This window comes from Cinclus cinclus, chromosome 9 (genome assembly GCF_963662255.1).
Source record: "Cinclus cinclus chromosome 9, bCinCin1.1, whole genome shotgun sequence".
Lineage (NCBI taxonomy): Eukaryota > Metazoa > Chordata > Aves > Passeriformes > Cinclidae > Cinclus > Cinclus cinclus.
This window is the reverse complement of record NC_085054.1, coordinates 13,201,092-13,218,029: the sequence shown is the minus strand read 5'-3', so window position 1 is coordinate 13,218,029 and position 16,938 is coordinate 13,201,092. Positions and strand designations below refer to the sequence as shown.

At 45.1% G+C, this 16,938-nt stretch overlaps 1 protein-coding gene across 1 annotated transcript in view; it reads left to right on the top strand.

The window, feature by feature from the left end:
- LOC134047084 (unconventional myosin-X-like) overlaps positions 1–16,938 on the top strand; it is an 84,225-nt gene that overhangs the window by 40,632 nt on the left and 26,655 nt on the right. Inside the window, exons 18-25 of the mRNA XM_062498010.1 lie at positions 683–751; positions 1,603–1,685; positions 3,245–3,353; positions 4,053–4,133; positions 5,069–5,193; positions 6,024–6,138; positions 11,916–12,022; positions 16,275–16,580. Of these exons, the coding sequence (XP_062353994.1) occupies positions 683–751; positions 1,603–1,685; positions 3,245–3,353; positions 4,053–4,133; positions 5,069–5,193; positions 6,024–6,138; positions 11,916–12,022; positions 16,275–16,580 (995 nt within the window). The remainder of the gene's footprint in view (positions 1–682; positions 752–1,602; positions 1,686–3,244; positions 3,354–4,052; positions 4,134–5,068; positions 5,194–6,023; positions 6,139–11,915; positions 12,023–16,274; positions 16,581–16,938) is intronic.

Here is a 16,938-nt window from a genome sequence, read left to right as displayed (position 1 = left end):
CAGACCTCATAGGAATAATTAGAGGGAATATTAGGATGAAAGTATGATTTACTTCCTTTGTTTGTACTCTACATAGCCAGAGCTAGAGACAGAATACTTAGCTGGATAGATTATTGGTTTAGAGCAATGTGGCTGCTCTTAAATAGTTAAAATGGTTTTCACAGAACAGAGAAAGGAGGGGGGGAAATGAGAGAGGAAAAAGATAAAGGAAAACTGAATACTGAATGTAGGGGAAGAGAGGTGCAAGGAAAGAAAATATAGAGGAAGACAGGAAATTGGAATGTTATTTCCTTCAATGAAGAAAAGGTGTGGAGGTGTTATGCAAAGCTGCCATCTTCCCTGCATCCTGATCCTGTGTCCTGCACCACATGGTTTGTGTGGAGCTCAGTCTCCTCAGGTGTCAGACACACAAGAATTAACATTTCATCCATGGCATGCCTCCGCAGCCTTGATTCTGCAAGCCCTTGCTCACATGAGAAATGCCTTGAAGGGCTGGATATTTCCATCTTAAATTTGAGTAACATATTTGTAATGTAGCTGCAGATAGCTGCAGCAGATGTGGTCGGGCTCTGCAAGAGCAAAGGTCCTTGCCCATCCCAGCCTTGTCATAGTCATGGCAGAGTACCTGACTATTTCTTCTTATACCAGCATTATCAGACAATTTCTTTTTCTTTCATTTCAGAGCAACCCCTACTATGTGAAGCCTCGGGTGACAGACCATCAGTTTGGCATAAGACATTATGCAGGGGAGGTAGGTGTTCACGATGTGTTTGTGAGATGCTTGGTATATTCTGAACTTGAGGTCCTCAGTTCTAGCTTCCAAAAACCAAGAATGTCTCTGAGCTGTGTGTTTCCACACAGTTAATGTCCTGAACCAGAGTACAGTGAGTGTGGTGGAATTAAAATAGTGTGTCACTCTTCAGTATTATATTCTCCAGCTTGGATGTTTGAGTTTCTCAGGTAACTTTTTGTTTGAGGGATAAACTCCTTACTTCTGTTATTCTTGTTGACTTTTCTTGGACATTCACAAACAAACAAAACTCAAAGGAAAAATCCCTAGAAAAATCTGACTTTTGAGGAGGAGGAGGAGGAGGAAGGGCTGAATACCTATTGCAAAAAGGAAAAGGTTCTGAGCCTTTAAGGTTAAATGTTGCTCTTTGTTGTGAAGAGATATGAAGCTGATGAAGGTGTGCCAAGGGAGGACACCTGCACATTAAAGGAGGGCTAACCTCCTCCCAGAATAATCTGCTGAACACTTGCGCTTGGGAAGTTGGGGCACTGGGTGGCCATTCTCCTCACTCTCCTGAAGTGAATAGAGTACCTCACACCTTGCAGAGGATTTCCACACAGACCCTTTCCCAACAGGCAAATGTTTGCAGCTGTTTCACTTGGCTCTTGTTTTCGAGGGTTTTTTTTGGTGTTTTTTTAACTGATGGCTAAAAGCCACTTTCTTGCCAGTAACTGCAGAACTCTGTAGCTCTTTGACCCCAGAAATTCAGATCTTGGCACATGCCTGCAATGTTACTGTGAAGCTCTGCTGGAGGCTTGTACATTGGTATGTAAGGACTTAATGATCTGTACAGCGCTGCTCTGGTGTTGCAGGTGCTGTATGATGTGAGAGGCTTTCTGGAGAAGAACAGAGATACCTTTCGTGATGACATTTTAAACATGCTGAAGGACAGCAGGTATGCTTGCCAGGAGGCCACATCTCTTGGGCAGAACTAAGCCACATTCGTGTAGTGAAACAGACCAAGGAAAGAAGTTGCTTTTGCCAGAAAATCAGGCATCATTCTTTATCATTCTTCTCTTTGTGCTCAAGTGTCCAGATAGAAGAAAGGAGAGGTGGAGAGTCAGTTGAGGCACAGATTTAATCAGGACTCATGTTGACCTAGTTTTAAAAAGAGCTTTAACAGCACGACAGACGTCCCTCCAGGCAATTTGTTTTTTTCCCCTCCTCCTTTCCCTTTCTCTTTTCCCCCTTCCCCCACTCCTTTTCATTTTTCCTCTTACCACCCTATACCAACAATGGCAAAGTTTTCCCTGAATGAGTCAATGCTCTTTGCCATGCTGGCAATTGCCAGCTTTTATACAGAGGCTGCTCTTTCTCCAGCCTGCTTGTTAGTGAAAATCATCTTATCCTGAGCCAGACTGAGGTGCTGCTGTGGCACTGGGCATGGACCCTAACGTTATATCCCAGAGCTGCAACATGACCTTAGAGAAATGAGCTAATTTTGATCTTGAACAAGATCTGGGAAACAGAAGTGGGGGCCTATTAAGAGGGAGGCGTTTAATAACACAGAAGATTCTACAAGTTTTTGAGCAGCAACTCTACCATGTGTCTCTTACCACAGTCCATGTGTTGCCTTTGGGCTCCAGCCTGATGAGACTGTTTCAGAACTGCATCTTCTCTGAAGCTGCTGCAGAGTGTGCACTAAGAAGCTTTGAAATAACCTGAGGGAGCTGAGACTGTGAGCTGCTCATAGTTGTCTCACTTGGACAGTGGCATATGGGGAACATTTTACATGAGGCTTGAGGCCAGAATTGTGGTTGTTATTGTCCGGCATAATGGAAGAACTCAGGCTTTTTCAGCATGCCAGAAGGGAAGTTGGGCCAGAAGCAGCAGTAACAATAAACTGGCACAAGCAGCTCTGAAAAGCTTTGTGCAGCTTTGTAAGAGCCAGCACCAATGTCTCAGGAGTGGCAAAATGGTGGAAGAGTCCCCAGAACTGACCTACATGGAGGGTAGCTCTAGAATTCCTCTGGCCACAAAAGAGCTGGGCTTCCAATTTCGTGATCAGGTCATGGGGACTAATTATGAGAGCAAGTCTGGGAGGCATCACCAGTCCAGCTGGCATACCTTCAAGGTAGTTTTGCCTGGGGACATTGCTTGCTCAGGAGAGGTGTCCCTTGAGCATTCCCTCCTTGCTCAAGGGAGGTGTCCTAGCCAGTGCAGAATGAAGATTTTCCTTTGTGTAATGTCCTGCTTGAAAGCGTGAGAAGGGGCTTCTGGCTTTGCAGCTGAGTGTGGCATACAGGACAGCCCATGAGATCTGGGTAGCCACGTGGGAAGTATTTCCTCACTGAAGTGCCCAGCTGAACTGCTTCCTGCAGCCACTCTGGCACAGCAGGTATAAAAATGAGGGGTGTCACAATGGGACGGGGCAGTAGCTGACAGTAATAAGAACCATCTTCTCACGGGTGGTAGGTGTCTTGCATCTTCTTTAATTCTTTTCTTCTCCCTTAGGCTGGACTTCATCTATGACCTTTTTGAAAGAGTCTGCAGTCGTTGCAGTGAAGAGACACTGAAGATGGGTACCCAGAGGCGCAGACCGACTGTCAGTTCCCAGTTCAGGGTATGATGTTTTCCAAGAGAGCAGCAGGCTTCTGGGGAGGAGCAGATGGATAAAGCAAAGCCTGCAGCCAAGAGAAGTCATTCATCCTTGTTTTGTGTCCAGCACTGAAAATGTGCAGGAATGTTGCAGTACTAAAAAAAGACAATGCCACTGCCCCAAGGATTTATGGCTGGTATAAAATGTGAGATGATAAGACTGAGCAGGGTGGCAGAGGAAGAGACTACTTTGCTAAGTATATTAAGTTCTTGAGGTTCTTTGCTCTTTCGTATTGGTTGGGTGTTTCAGCTAAGTGTATATGTCCTTTTAGACCACATTTTTACAGGTATAGTGACAGTTCCAATAAAACCTTATTAGGAGGGCTTTGCAAGTATGAATCTCACACACTTAGATTGCCTGCAGACCTTCTGTTCATTTCACTGTTTTGTTTTCCTGTATTTAAAGTTTGAGAAAAATCTAAAAAATTAACTCTCAAAAGCTATACAGCTCCAAGAACAAGGATGGCCATATAAATAGTCTTAAGAGAAAACTCTGTGGGTATGTTTTGGACAGGAAGGAATCTCATGGGTTATTGAAATTATGGTAGGCAGAGTAAAAGGACATTAGGAATGGGAAGGCTGCCTGAAGACCCTGTTGCATCAAATGTAGCCCCATTCCCTTCTGTAGTGACTGATCCTTTGGGTCTCTTTCACTGGTCTTTAGGATTCTCTCCATTCCCTGATGGCCACACTTAGTACTTCCAATCCATTTTTCATCCGCTGCATCAAACCAAATACAGAAAAGGTAAGTCTATCTCCCAGCCATATGTGTGCGTGTGACACAGGCCTGCATGGGCATGCCCTTGCACAAATGCCTAACAGGTGCCTCAAACGGAGGGTAAAAGTTCCTCCCCACCTTCCCTTTTTTATTCTAGTTATTTTTTGGTTGAGAAAAAACACACCCTCCTCCTGGTAATCAGATGGAAAGACTGGATGCTGAATATGAGATTATAGAGCCATTCTCACCTCTTCCAATGCTCATGAAGCCTGGAGGATTAACTAGGCTTGTGCCGAGTCCAGAGCTGTGGTAGAAGCAGCAATCACTCCTGTTTGTAGTGCCTGTAGAGAAATCAGTTCTGGAATGAAGGGCTTCTGCAGTAGGCACTGTCTCCTGCAGATCCCTGGCTCTTAGGCAGTGGAGGTGGACACATCATGAGCAAGTCACAGTGCATAGGCACAGGCTGGCTCTCACTTGTACTGTGAGCTGTGGCAGGAGGACATGCTGCTAACTAGATTGAGTGGGGAGCTTTGAACTGATCCTTTTCTTTGCATGTTTTGAAACCATGAATGATACGGCAGAGGACGGGCTGCTTAGGGGATTTATGCCAGAAAACAGTTCTGTAGTTTGTCTCCAGTTTAACTGAAAAGAGAGACTGCAAAGTGAACTGACTCAGAGTTCTGCACTCTGTAGGTGTTCAGACATTCATGCTTTCCTACCACAGTTGGACTGTGAGTGCAGTTTGCAAACTGTTTTTTTTTTTTTCTTCCAGAATCGGCCCAATTCCCTTTTGTCCCTTATTCTGCAATATGCAGTGTTGTGAGGTTGCTTTCCCCTTGACCTAAAATTGCCCTTTTTTACCTGCCATGCCCAAACATGAAGGGTTGACTTTCTACATTGGAACAGATATACAGCCTGTGACTGCCTCGCTTATTTGGTTTTGATTCTGGATCATTATTTAGGCACCGAACCTCTTTAATCCAGATGTGGTGCTAAATCAGCTCCGGTACTCAGGGATGTTGGAGACAGTGAAAGTTCGGAGAGCAGGTTTCCCTGTACGGCGCCTTTTCCAGGACTTTCTCAGCAGGTAATTGCTGTCGTTGTATGCTGGAACAACCCCAAAGTATAGAATTCTATACGACTGTTCCCTCTTTAACTGCTTCTTCTGGTATGGATCATCTGTGGGATGTTTTTCTAAGCATGGTCTTAATGCTCATACCATAGACGGATCTGGAAGGCCTTTTGGACTTTTTTTTGGACTTTTTTTTTTGGACTTTTTGACTTTTGCCTTTAGGCTAAAAGTCAGAATGGAAAAATAGCCAGATGGTCTTTGGCCTTTTTTTCTTTGATGTTTTTTTTTTTCTTGGTAGCTTTGCCACAGATTTGTTAGTGTGATGCTGTGAAACCCAGCTGGTCATAATATGTAGAAAGAAAATGCTTAAAACCTTTAGGCAGCTGAAGAAAATTCTAATGGACAGTATATTTGATGATTAATATTGGAAGGAGTGATTATTTCTTTTAGTGAGATACATCAAAAGGATTTTTTGACGTTTAAGGCTAGAAGGGACACTGAACATTGCTTCCTTTGTCTCTTGGAGCACTAAATGCCACCCCTATACTGAACAAAATAACTTGTGTCTGATGAAAGCACATGTTTCAAAAAGACAGTTGTTCTTTACCGAAAAATGCTGTTAAGTTTGTATTCTTCTAGTGGGATTGCAACAATAATTGCCACTGTAGTAGGAACAGATAAAGGTTGGGGGAAGGAAATTTCCAAATTGGATGGCAAACATGAAGAAGGAAGGTCCCAGAGGAAGAAGAACTAATGGGAGGAGGATAATTAGTTAAAATATTGGGAAGAGAGAGGGAGGGGGTTGCTGTCATCTGTAATCTGATGAAATTCTGTTTTGTTCTTAGGTACAAGATGCTTGTGAAGGCCCCAAGCCTCTCAGACAACAGCAAAGCTGTATGTGCAGGTTTTCTTCAGACCTATGACAGCAGCAAGAAAGAATGGCAGTTGGGTAAAACCAAGGTACTTCATCAGTGTGGGGATGGGTGTGGCTTTGCTCCAGCTGCAAGGGGACATGATTGCATCTGGTCTCATTGCAAGGCACTGCAGTCATGATCCTTTCAATACACTGGTCTATGCCACTGACCTGAAGCATCTGAAGTATTTCCCATATTATGTAGACACATAGCAGGTTTTTTTTTTTTTTTTCTTTATTTAAACTCCTAATTGACCAGGCCAGATTGATTTTGTTGTGTCTGATCCAGTTTAAAGATTCAAGGGGAACAAGCATGGGTCTCATTTTATATAATTGTAATGTGTGCCATTAACTCCTGCCTCTTGTGCTAGGTATTTCACTCTGCTTGGCTAACTGAAATTCTTGCCTGAGGCAGCGAGCTGAATCTTGGTATATATCTAAGCTGTGGATAGCTACATCACCAGATGTATGACAGCTTTCTGTTGGGGAAGCTCAGATGATGCTTTTGCAGCTAGCCCAGATGCTACCATACATTTTCTATGAAGAGGTATCCAAATGCTTCTGCCCACTTGCGTAATTCAGATCTTGCTTCTGTTTTGGTGAATGTTTAACACTTCTCTCTTGCCTGGAATAATCTGGATTTTCATGCAGAAATAGATGTGAGCATTTTGAGGTATATTGCTATAGAAATCTGGGAGTGTGAAGCTGTCTCTATCACAACTTTCCACATATTCCAGTAAATTCTTCAAAGAATATTCCAAGATGGATGGTATCCAGTGCAGACAGCATTTCTCAATAGTGGGTATGCAGTCCATATCTAGAGCAGATGGTAGTACATCAAAGCAACTTCTTGTATTTTTTTTGCCCTTAAGCCTTCAGAAAAGTACTTCAGAATATTTCCAGTGCCACAATGAAACCAGAAGTGATTCCAGTTAACACGCACATTTAATTTGTCCAGGAGATCAGATAATGACATTTGTTGCTTTGAGCAGTTGTTTTCCAAGAAGTGGATAGACTGTAATATTTATTAGAGCAAGATCTCCCTCTCTTTTCTTCCTAGAGGACTGGTGGTAGTCCAGTTAATAATCTGGGCTATGAGTTGTATGTGACAGTCAAGGAAACCACTGCCCATTGCTGTGGGGCAGACATGTATTAACCTGGAGTTTGATTGTTTTGGGGTGGTTTTTTTCCCCATGCCTCTCCACGATGTTTCAGAAAAATCTTCTGATTTTATCCCTTAGCTGTATTTCTGCTCTGTGATTAAAGTGTTCCCTGCCTTTGATTTTGGAATCAGGAGTCTCCTCTCCTCACTGCTGCTTGCAAACCAGGAACCATTTTGGTCATTCCTGTCCCTGGATTATCCACACTGATTGGGTGACTGCCAGTCTCACAGCATTTTACTGTTAAAGCCTATGTGGAGAGTGTGTGTGTGTTCCAGAGCTGTCTGGAAAGCTTTAGAAAATGGTGTTTAGAGCTGGTAACCACAGAGTTTGAACTTTCTTTTTAGCATGACAACAGATGGAAGAATGCTGCACTACAGCAAAGGTGGCAGGATGGAGGACCGAACTCACATGCACATACTCCCCTTTTAGAGTACAAAAGGTTATAAGCTATACAGCTGGAGTCCAGGGCCTACAGCAGACTAACAACAAGCAGGAAATCCAGGCTGTGCTGAGCCCCTGGAAGCTATAGATCCCTCTTCTCTTCAGTCCCCATTGTGCATCATGGAGGAGTCAGTCCATCTGTCTGTTTTCACTCACTCCTTGACCTGCACAAATTATTTGGAAAAACCCCAATATGTGTGGTAATTGTGGCAAAGAAAATGTGTGTGTTTTTTGTCAAAACTCTGGATATAGTCTAATGTATTTATTTTTTAACGATTGTGTCATGTTATCTAAAACTTGACTGAAGTGCTGTATGTGGCATGTTGGTAAACTGCAGTCTCTTTGCTTGGATGCTGGTTGCTGTGAATCTGAATATTGTGGAAAGAATGAAAGAAATGATTAAGAGAGGCAATATTTGTATTCTTTATGCCTGAGAAGGAAAGTTCACTGGAGCTGGGAAGCAGTTGAGCTATCTTGTTTGGTTTTAGAAGTTACTTTATATGGGGCATGGTTTGTATTAGAGATGTGTGTCCTGGTCAAGGGGAGCAGTTCTATTTATTGAAAGAATGGATCACTCCAAGGCTGTCCTGGAATGTTCCACACTTGCTGCCATGCTGAATGGCTGGCCAGCCCCTGGCTGCTCCAAGGTGTTGTCGTTCCAAGGTGTATTACCCTGCCATTTCTTTTTTCAGATAGGTTTCATGGCATTCTTTCCCATGCAAAGCTATTTCATTCCTCCATTGGAGACCACTTTGCAACTCAGCTTTGTGACAGTGCCTCCAGAAAGCCTGTCCCTAAGAAAGCAGATGCTAAGGTGAGGCCTTGCAGAGCAGTGGTGCTTCCTGGTAGCACCTTCCCTGCTGTCTGGATCCAGCTGTTATGTCTTGCATTACAGACTGCTTTGTCTGCATTCATGTTTCAGCTGGTGCTAGGGTAACATAAGGCCTGGAAAACTTGGGTTGATGGAGAAAAGAGCCCTAATTTTTCCAGAGTCTTTCAAGTAAAGGTGAAGTGAAGCTACCAGCCAAGGGGAATAGAGCATAGGTCATTGTCCTGAAAAGGAAATCCCCTGCATGGCCTTACTGCCACTTCTGCTGCTACAGGTGCAGCTCTGGGTGCTCAGGTTGGTATTCCCAGAACTAATCTTGGCTTAGTCAGGAGTAGCTACTGAAAAAGGTGTGACATCCCCATGGGGATGTAACCTAGGAAGAAGTATAAGGGGTGGGTGAAGAGCAAGGCTTATAGAAAGGGGAATACTTCCTGCAAGATGAATGGAAGGATAATTATATCCCTAGCAATTGTTTGGAGGAGGAAGGAAAAGACTCTGTGAATTAGTGCAGGGGATTGTGAAGCTTGGGAAAGGAAACACAGGAGGAAGGGCAGGATGATCTTTGTGTTTTTCATTAAGAATAGAGCAGCTGCTCTCCTGGCAATTGTCAAATTAATGTTTATAAGAGGCATTACTGTATGCAATGCAGGTTTTATCTGGTGGTATGGCAGAGTTGAGGGCTTGGTTGCAAACAAGCAGTATGATGATGAGAGAGATTGTGCTAAGGTGCCTTTGCCTTCACCGGAGATGTGCTGGGATGGAGCAGAAGCTTTCATGACCCTTTCTTCAGTGCACCTGGGCCTTCTGCCATACTTGCCCATACCCACAACACAGATTTCCTACAGTGGTTTAGTACAGTAACCTTTGCTATCTGAAGGCATTTATTTCCCCATATCAACCTGCTGGTTTGCAGGGCCTGTTTGAAGGAGGAGGTTGCTGTACGCTGTTTGGCATCCAGGTCACAGTGACCCACTTCCTGCTTTTTCCCAGTGTTGTCCCCAAGAATCATATGATCCTACTTATGAACACATGGGTGCCCAAGCAGTTACATTTGTGTCTGTTGATGTCTTTGAAACCTCACCGTGTTCACTGTCACGCTGATGGTGCATGCAGGCTTTGAGGTTGTGTGAGGAACACTGTGGTGATGCACTGTGGTTTAAAACATGGCCAGTGTCTAGTATGAGCAGAATGATAACCTGGTATGTTTTGTTCAATCATTCTTTTCTCAGATGAAAACAATCTCATGTTTTCAGAAAATGACTGTGAATGATGACAGAGAAACAGCCACTTTCCAGTTTATTTCCACAAAGCATCAAAAGTACTTCTGGACTTGAAATGCATGTTATTCTTCCTTGTCATCTAGTGGAGTCTAAAGAAGACCTCCAAACCTTCAAAATGCCAACAGTTTATAACTAGATATTGTTATGTCTTTTTGAGATTAACCCCTCACCCGAGCATATATAGATCCTGTAATCCTGTAGGATTAGGGTTGGGTCTCATGGAACTCTGCATGCCCTGAAGTTTCCCCCCCTTTAACTGGTCTGGCTCAGCAAAGACTGTGCTTGCTAGGGAAATACTGATGGCCTGAGTATTTTTGCAATTTGATGAAGATAATGGACCGAGACAGTGTTTTGCTGGTTGCATTCTTGAAATGGGTGACTGCTGCTTGGTTCAGGAATGTAATGGAAAGAGCAATCCCTACCTCAGAAAAATCTTTAAAAGATTGTTGAGTTGACAGAGGGAGTGGATGTACAACTTGCAGGGAAGGATGCCAGCTTCATGGTTGGCAGTACCTTGATAATGAAGCTTCTTTTCAGGCTACCCATGGTTACTTAGTCATTACAAAACAGCTCCTTTCTTAATGGAAACTGCTCCCCAGGAGAAATTCAAGTCCAGGAAAGCCACTGGCAATGGGTAATAACTCAGGGAGAGGTGTCAGTACACAATGGTCATTGCAGGGGGAAGGAAGAGCCTTGAGGGATGAGGCCAAAAGCAGTGATGGAGAGGATGGTATGGAGAGATATAAAGGGGAGAAAAGTGGGAAAGAGGAGAGTTTGTGCAGAGCACTGGACTAAATGACTGTTCAAATCTCTGGCCTCTCAGCACAATCACATGGATCCAGTACATTTGTAAGGACTTTCTACTGATTAATGTGGTTCTGAGTTCTGCAGATTGATTAATATCAGCTCACATCCTGTGTACATGGCAGTGCTTTAACAAGTGGGGCTGCACGTCCCTAGTGTAGCCAGTCCTGCTGCTTGGCCCTGGCAGGGATCTATCCAATGCCAGGCAGCAGGTCACACAAGCATAGCCATATGGCACTTGCTGCTGTGACTGCAGCTTGTATGGACATATCTTATCAGCTTATTCTAGTCTAGGTACTGCTAGCAGTGTACCCACTGCACCGTGGAGCTCCATGCAGGCTGCAATCCATCTCAAAAAGCAGTGCATTTATTTCAGGAATTTGTGCTGAATCCTGTGCTAACCTAATGCAAGCCAGCTGATTTAGCATTGCTTAGGTATGTCAGCACAATTCCTGTAAACATGGCATATCTTGCTTGTATCTCAGTTCTTTTTTCTTTGACATAGCACCTGCATTCTTCACAAGCATTTAGCACGGAGCAGAAGATGTAAATACAGGTGGTGAAAGATGCCCGAGTATTAAAATACTGGCCACTGACGTGCCACTAATAATTGGAGAGTTCTATCGTCAGAGCTCAGTTACCCTAGCGCTAGCTCCACTGTCGAACCTCTCCAGCACGGAAGCATCTCACCCCAGGGTTTCTGGAGGTCGGTGGAGGGCTTCAGAACCGGTGGGCTCAGAGTATGAGCAGCTTTGTGCCTCATCTGGGCTTTTGGGCTTTCCGCCTGCCTCCCATTAATGTTGCTGTTGAGGTGACTTCCTGGAGTCTAGAAATCTTAAAAGTTCCTCCCTTTCCTTGAAACGCGGAGGAGTTTCTTTGCAAAATATTTAATCACCTAAGTAGATCCCAGTGCCTGCTGCAGGGAGGTACCGGACTGTGCCGGGAAAGCTGTCAGCTGGGAAAGAGTTAATCACAGGCGCAAACTTGGGCTCTCCTCCTCCCTCCTCTTTCCCTCCTTCCTCCGCTCCCTCCCTCCCTCTCTCTTTTAAGTCTTGACCACAGAGTGAGGGCGGCGGGGGTTGGGCACGGAGTTTGGCTCTCGCCGCTGCAGAAGTTTTGGCGGCGCTCGGAGTGCGGGCGCCGTGGGGCAGCGCCGGGGCAGCGCGGGGGCGGCGGCCGAGGCAGCGCAGCCGCCCGGGCACGGAGCGCTCTCCGCGCCGCTCACCCGGGATGGAACCGGCCGCTCTCCCGGGGACTGACTTCTTTCCTCTCTTTGTGTTTACTGAAACTCCTCCCCGTGGCGTCAGGTTTTCCTGAAGGAAGCTCTTGAGCAGAAGCTGGAGAAGGATCGGGAAGAGGAGTTGAGGAAAGCAGCAGTAGTCATCCGGGCCCACGTCTTGGGCTACATGGCAAGGTCAGTGCTGGGGGCTGCCCCACCATCCCTGTGCTTGCGTGCCTGGGTTGCCCCGACACCCTGCTTCGCTTTCTAGTCCCCTAGCATCCGTCCCGTCTTCCCCTCCTGTGTTCTAAGGGAGAGTTGCAGAATCTGCCCTCCCTGCTAGCATCAGCCCTGCTGAAACCTTCCTGCGCTTTTGGCACCTCTTTTTCAGTTATGCGCACGTTTGCACCTTCCCTCAACGCTGCTCAGCGGGCTTCCCGTGGACTTCTGTACCCAGTGCTTGCCTCTGATGACACTTTTCCTTGCCTTCAGGGCTCTCCTGGCTGGGCCCCACCTACGCTTTGGGTCCCCTCCTTTTCCTCGTGCCTGTCAACTGTTTTCTGCTCCCCCTGCCAATTGCTTCTTCCTCACTTGCAGTTCTGCCTTTGCTCACCCTCTTTCCTCGCCCTGCCTGTTTGCCTCGTGATCTCCCTCTCCATTTAATTAACTCTTCAGAATTGGTTTTTGGCCAGCTCTGCAATAGTAATCTCCTCTTGCCTCTCCCTTTTGCACCTGACCAGAGAAGGTTTGGGAGAACCAACTGCAGACAAACCACCCCTCCTCTGCCCCTCGAAGTCAGTGCAACAGCTGACTCCTTAATGGCTGTGGTATGCACGCTTAATCCCAGTACGATGCTCTTTCCTGGCTGGTCTTTGCTCCAGACACCTGTCAGTCAGGGTTGTGAGGAGGTGAAATCCCTGGCCAGCAGAGCTCTTTTCAGCAGGCACTCTTCTTAGAGCTCCAGTTACACCAGGTAGTTCCTTTTGCATTGGGAAATGTGTGCAAGGGTTGTACCCTGCCTTGCCAGTGTGGAATATCAGCAAAATACACATTTGGTCTCTGGGGCTTTTATTAATTTATTTATTTCCCTGTAGGAAGACAAATGAGCTCGCTCTATTGTTTGTACATGAGATTGCAAGTTCTTTGTGTCAAGGCCTCTGCTCTCTTTTACTTTGTGTCTAGCATTTGGAGAGAGGGGTTGGGATTAGCACAGGAAAATTGATTTGCTGGGAAACATCACTGCAGGCATACAGGATTACTGCTTTTCTGAGTCCCTGGTAAGGAAGCTGCTGCCCTGCAGGGCTGTGATGGAGACTGTGTGGCAGCAGTGTTCCTCTTGGTTAGAAATCTTGTGGTCCTTCAGCCTCCACACTTCTGAATTCCTCATCCCACATGTTGCTGTTATAAGTCTCATCCTTAAGGACAAGCTGTGCTTCTGCAGCCAGAGTGTAAATCTTCACAAGCAGCTGGAAGTAACGGGACATCGCAGGGGAGGAGAGCAGGGAGTAAAGAAGAGCTGGAAAAGGGGTCTGTAAAATCTTCTGTGAAGAGAGTTTCCAGTTGCACTGCACCTGTACTAAAAGAAGTCCAGCAGGCGGGAGTTCATTTGGGCAAGTGCTGAATGGTCTGTGCAAAGTTAGGCAGGAATACCATTATGTGCTGCCTTAAACTTGATACCATTTCTGTTAGTTTTGCAAGTGTAAGCATATTTAAATTTGTTTGGTCTCATGCAAAGTAGACTGGCAAAGGAAGGATTTTACTGGTTTCTCCCCCTTCGTGAACTTGTTCTGTGAGCCTGGAGAACCAGATTTTCTTTGCTCTCATTCTCTGCAGCCTATGCAACCTAGTATCTCCAATCACTAAAATGTGAGACAAGAAAGTCAAGCCCATTGAAATGACCCCATTCTTACGTAGCTAATCTCTGGAGCTCTGAGATGCGGGTAGCAGCTTCACCAGCTAAAACCCACATAGTGCAGGATCCATGTAGGAATCTGGCTGTACCCCTGGTTTCTTCAGGACTGTGTTGCTCATGGGAAGAAGACAGTAGCAAATTGCTCCATAATCCTGTGATCTCTAGTCCTTGGAGGCATAACTGCTAACTACAGGTCATTGACAGAATAATTAAGTAAATTTCAAAGACAGCATTGGAGTCTTGCAGCCTGCCTGCCTTCTCTGGTGTGATACATGGTCAGGTGGTCTCCCAACCCCTTCGCTTGGTCTGCACGTTGAACTCCTTTGGCCGGTGCAGAAGGGTGAGTGGGAGCTTGAACAAGGGAAATTAAATTCACAGCCTGTGAGCAGCAATTCCAGCTGAAGGGCATCTGCAAGCTTGGCTGTGGTCATGAGGAATGAGGGGGCACTTCAGCCTGGCAGATTAGCAGGCAGAGCTGGCCTAGAGCTGGGCAGGGCTTGGCACATGTTGCACTTGAGAGAATTTCTGGCAGATGCATTTTGCAGAAGTCAGAGTACCCTTTTTGATGCACTTGGTCTGCCTTGGCAGAGTGTGCATGTGCAGCTGTTCACACCCCAAGTGCAGGACACAGGGTGGACAGAAGGAGTTGGGATGAGGGGACTGCAGCCCAGGAGTAATTAACCTAAAACCACCTACTTCTTATCACTTCTTGCTTTTCCTTTTCTCTGTGCTTCCTCCCTTTGACTTAATACTTGAGGAAAAGAGCATGACCTCTGCGCACTATTGCTATTAGCATCCCTCTCTGGGCTGATGTGTCTGATGTGCAGGGAGGTGGCAAGCTGTCAGCATGGGTCCCTGTTACCATTTGAAAGGAATTTCATTGGCAGGACAGGGGTTTTAAGGCGTGTCTTTTCCTCAGGGTGTTGCAGAAGGTCTCTGGGAAGTTTATATGAGAATATAGTGCTATTTCCAGTGTGCTTTCTAGGGCTGTAAAACCTCAAGGATTACTGTAGCCTGCTGGCCCAAGATCCTGTGTAACAGCCCCATAGAATTTCTCTCTGTGTCATTCTGGTTTGGATTAAAGAAGGTTTTGATTTGACTAGTACCAATGGTTGCTTCCCCCAGTGCAAGATACTAAGGTGTGTAAATATATTGAATTACTTAAAAAAATGTCTGCTTATTTTCAGCCTTAATAGATACCAGCTTCAGGTTGGTTAAATCTTATGGCCCCTGTTGGAAAAACAGAAATGTAGATACTTTAACTGGAGTAAAGCCTGTCCTTAGGCTTTTCTATTTCTTAAGGTCCTGCATGGAGCAATCGCTCTCATTCTGTAAGCCTGAATTTCTGGTTCCAATCCTGCTTCCTCAGAAATCACTTGAAGCTGTAACATTGTTCTTGAAATGGGGGTGCTAGCACAGAACACAGGATAAAAGCAGTATTCTATACAACAGTATTTCTGCTTACAAGTGTAAGAATTCCAGTAGTATTTTTTCTGTAGCCTTGTGGTGGGAGTTTGCCTCTGTGTGATGATCTGGGGCCCAAAAATCCAGTTTTGACTTGCTGCTTCCCAGCACAGTCCCACATCAGTTGTGTTTGGCCTTTGATTCTTCAATACAAAACCTTATGATTGGCTCTTTTGGATTGTTTAATGTTTGCTTGAACCTAGCTTACAAATTTATCCAGATTACTGTGTAAGGGTAACTTGTTGTTTGCCCAGTTTGTGTGTTATGTGCAAACTACTACTAGGAACTTTTTTTCATGTCCTTGATAAAAATAGTCATTAATGCAGAGGAAAAACCTGACTTTTCTACATCTTTACTAGACTACAGAAATACTTAATGATGATTGTTGTGTTTTGGGGCCCTATCCTGTTCTTAAAGTGCTGTAAATTTGATTTTGATATAATTGATGATCCTTGTGGGTCCCCTGCAACTCAAGATGCTCTATGATTCTTGTTTAGGCAAAATGTCCTGTAATGGAAGTATTTGTTTATGTGAACCTGTTACAATGTTTCATTCAGCCATCAACATTGTAGTATCAGTGTGTTTTCTCCCAAACAGTGTGAAATTAACGTGACCAAGTCTATTTTTTCCACTGCTTTTGCTTTTCCTGGTGTAATCTGCTTTTGACCACTTTAGAGATGGAGCAATATTTGTTCTCATATGGTAAGGCCATTTGTACATTTCTATTATAATAAATCCATACTGAATGGTTACGCTCACTGCACAGTGAATGTGTTTATGTGCAATGCTAGGACACTTTGAGCCAGAGGACCTTCCCTTTCCATGTGCCAAGTATCTCTCCCTTATCGTCTGAAAGTCTTCACAAAAGTAGGTGCCTGTTGAAGCCAACTAGTGTTAGATTTAGGAGGGAGAAGAGCGAGGTGAATATGATTTACAGGTAGTAATCATGTCACTTCTGGACTACGTTTTTCGAAAAGGACTTTTCTGTGGATGTGGCCAGTATGCAAGGGCAGGAGAAATGCAGAGCACGTATGACTTCATGGTGCGTTAAGTGTGTGGTTCTGTTTTTAGGAAGAAGTATCAGAAGGTGCTATCCAGTGTTGTTATAATCCAAAAGAACTACCGAGCATACTTCTGGAAGAAGAGCCTGCTGCGCCTGAAGGCCTCCGCGGTGACCCTGCAGAAGCACTGGCGTGGCCGCCTGGCTCGCAGCCTCTACCAGCACCTGCTGCAGCAGGAACTCCGGAGGAAGCAGGAAGAGGAGGAGAGGAGGAGGCAGGAGGAGGAAGAGCAGATCAGAAGAGAGGAAGAGGAAAGACAATGGCAAGAAGAGGAGGAGCGTAGGAGGAAACAGGAAGAGGAAGAGGTGAAGGAAAGGTACAAGATGGTATCTTGCGTTCGGTCTTGGTTTTAGACAATTTATAGGGGAACATTCTAAAATGAGTTCTCCCCCTTTGTTTTAACCAGTCCTTTCCTCCAATAAGGAGTGAGTACAAGTACCTGTAAGTGGAAAAATAAGTTTACTAACAAGTGAAACCGCAACAGGCATAAAACAACAGTAAATAATCGCTATATACAAAATTGCTAAATCTCACAAGCTCACTGAGAACAAATTGAAACCCAGAATGGTGGAAATAACCCTTTCCAAGATGGTGCCTTTGACACAGGGAGTCAAAGGGAAAATGGCATCAGGCCAGCCTCAAGGTGACAGCCTCTGCAGGTGACTGTGCCATCA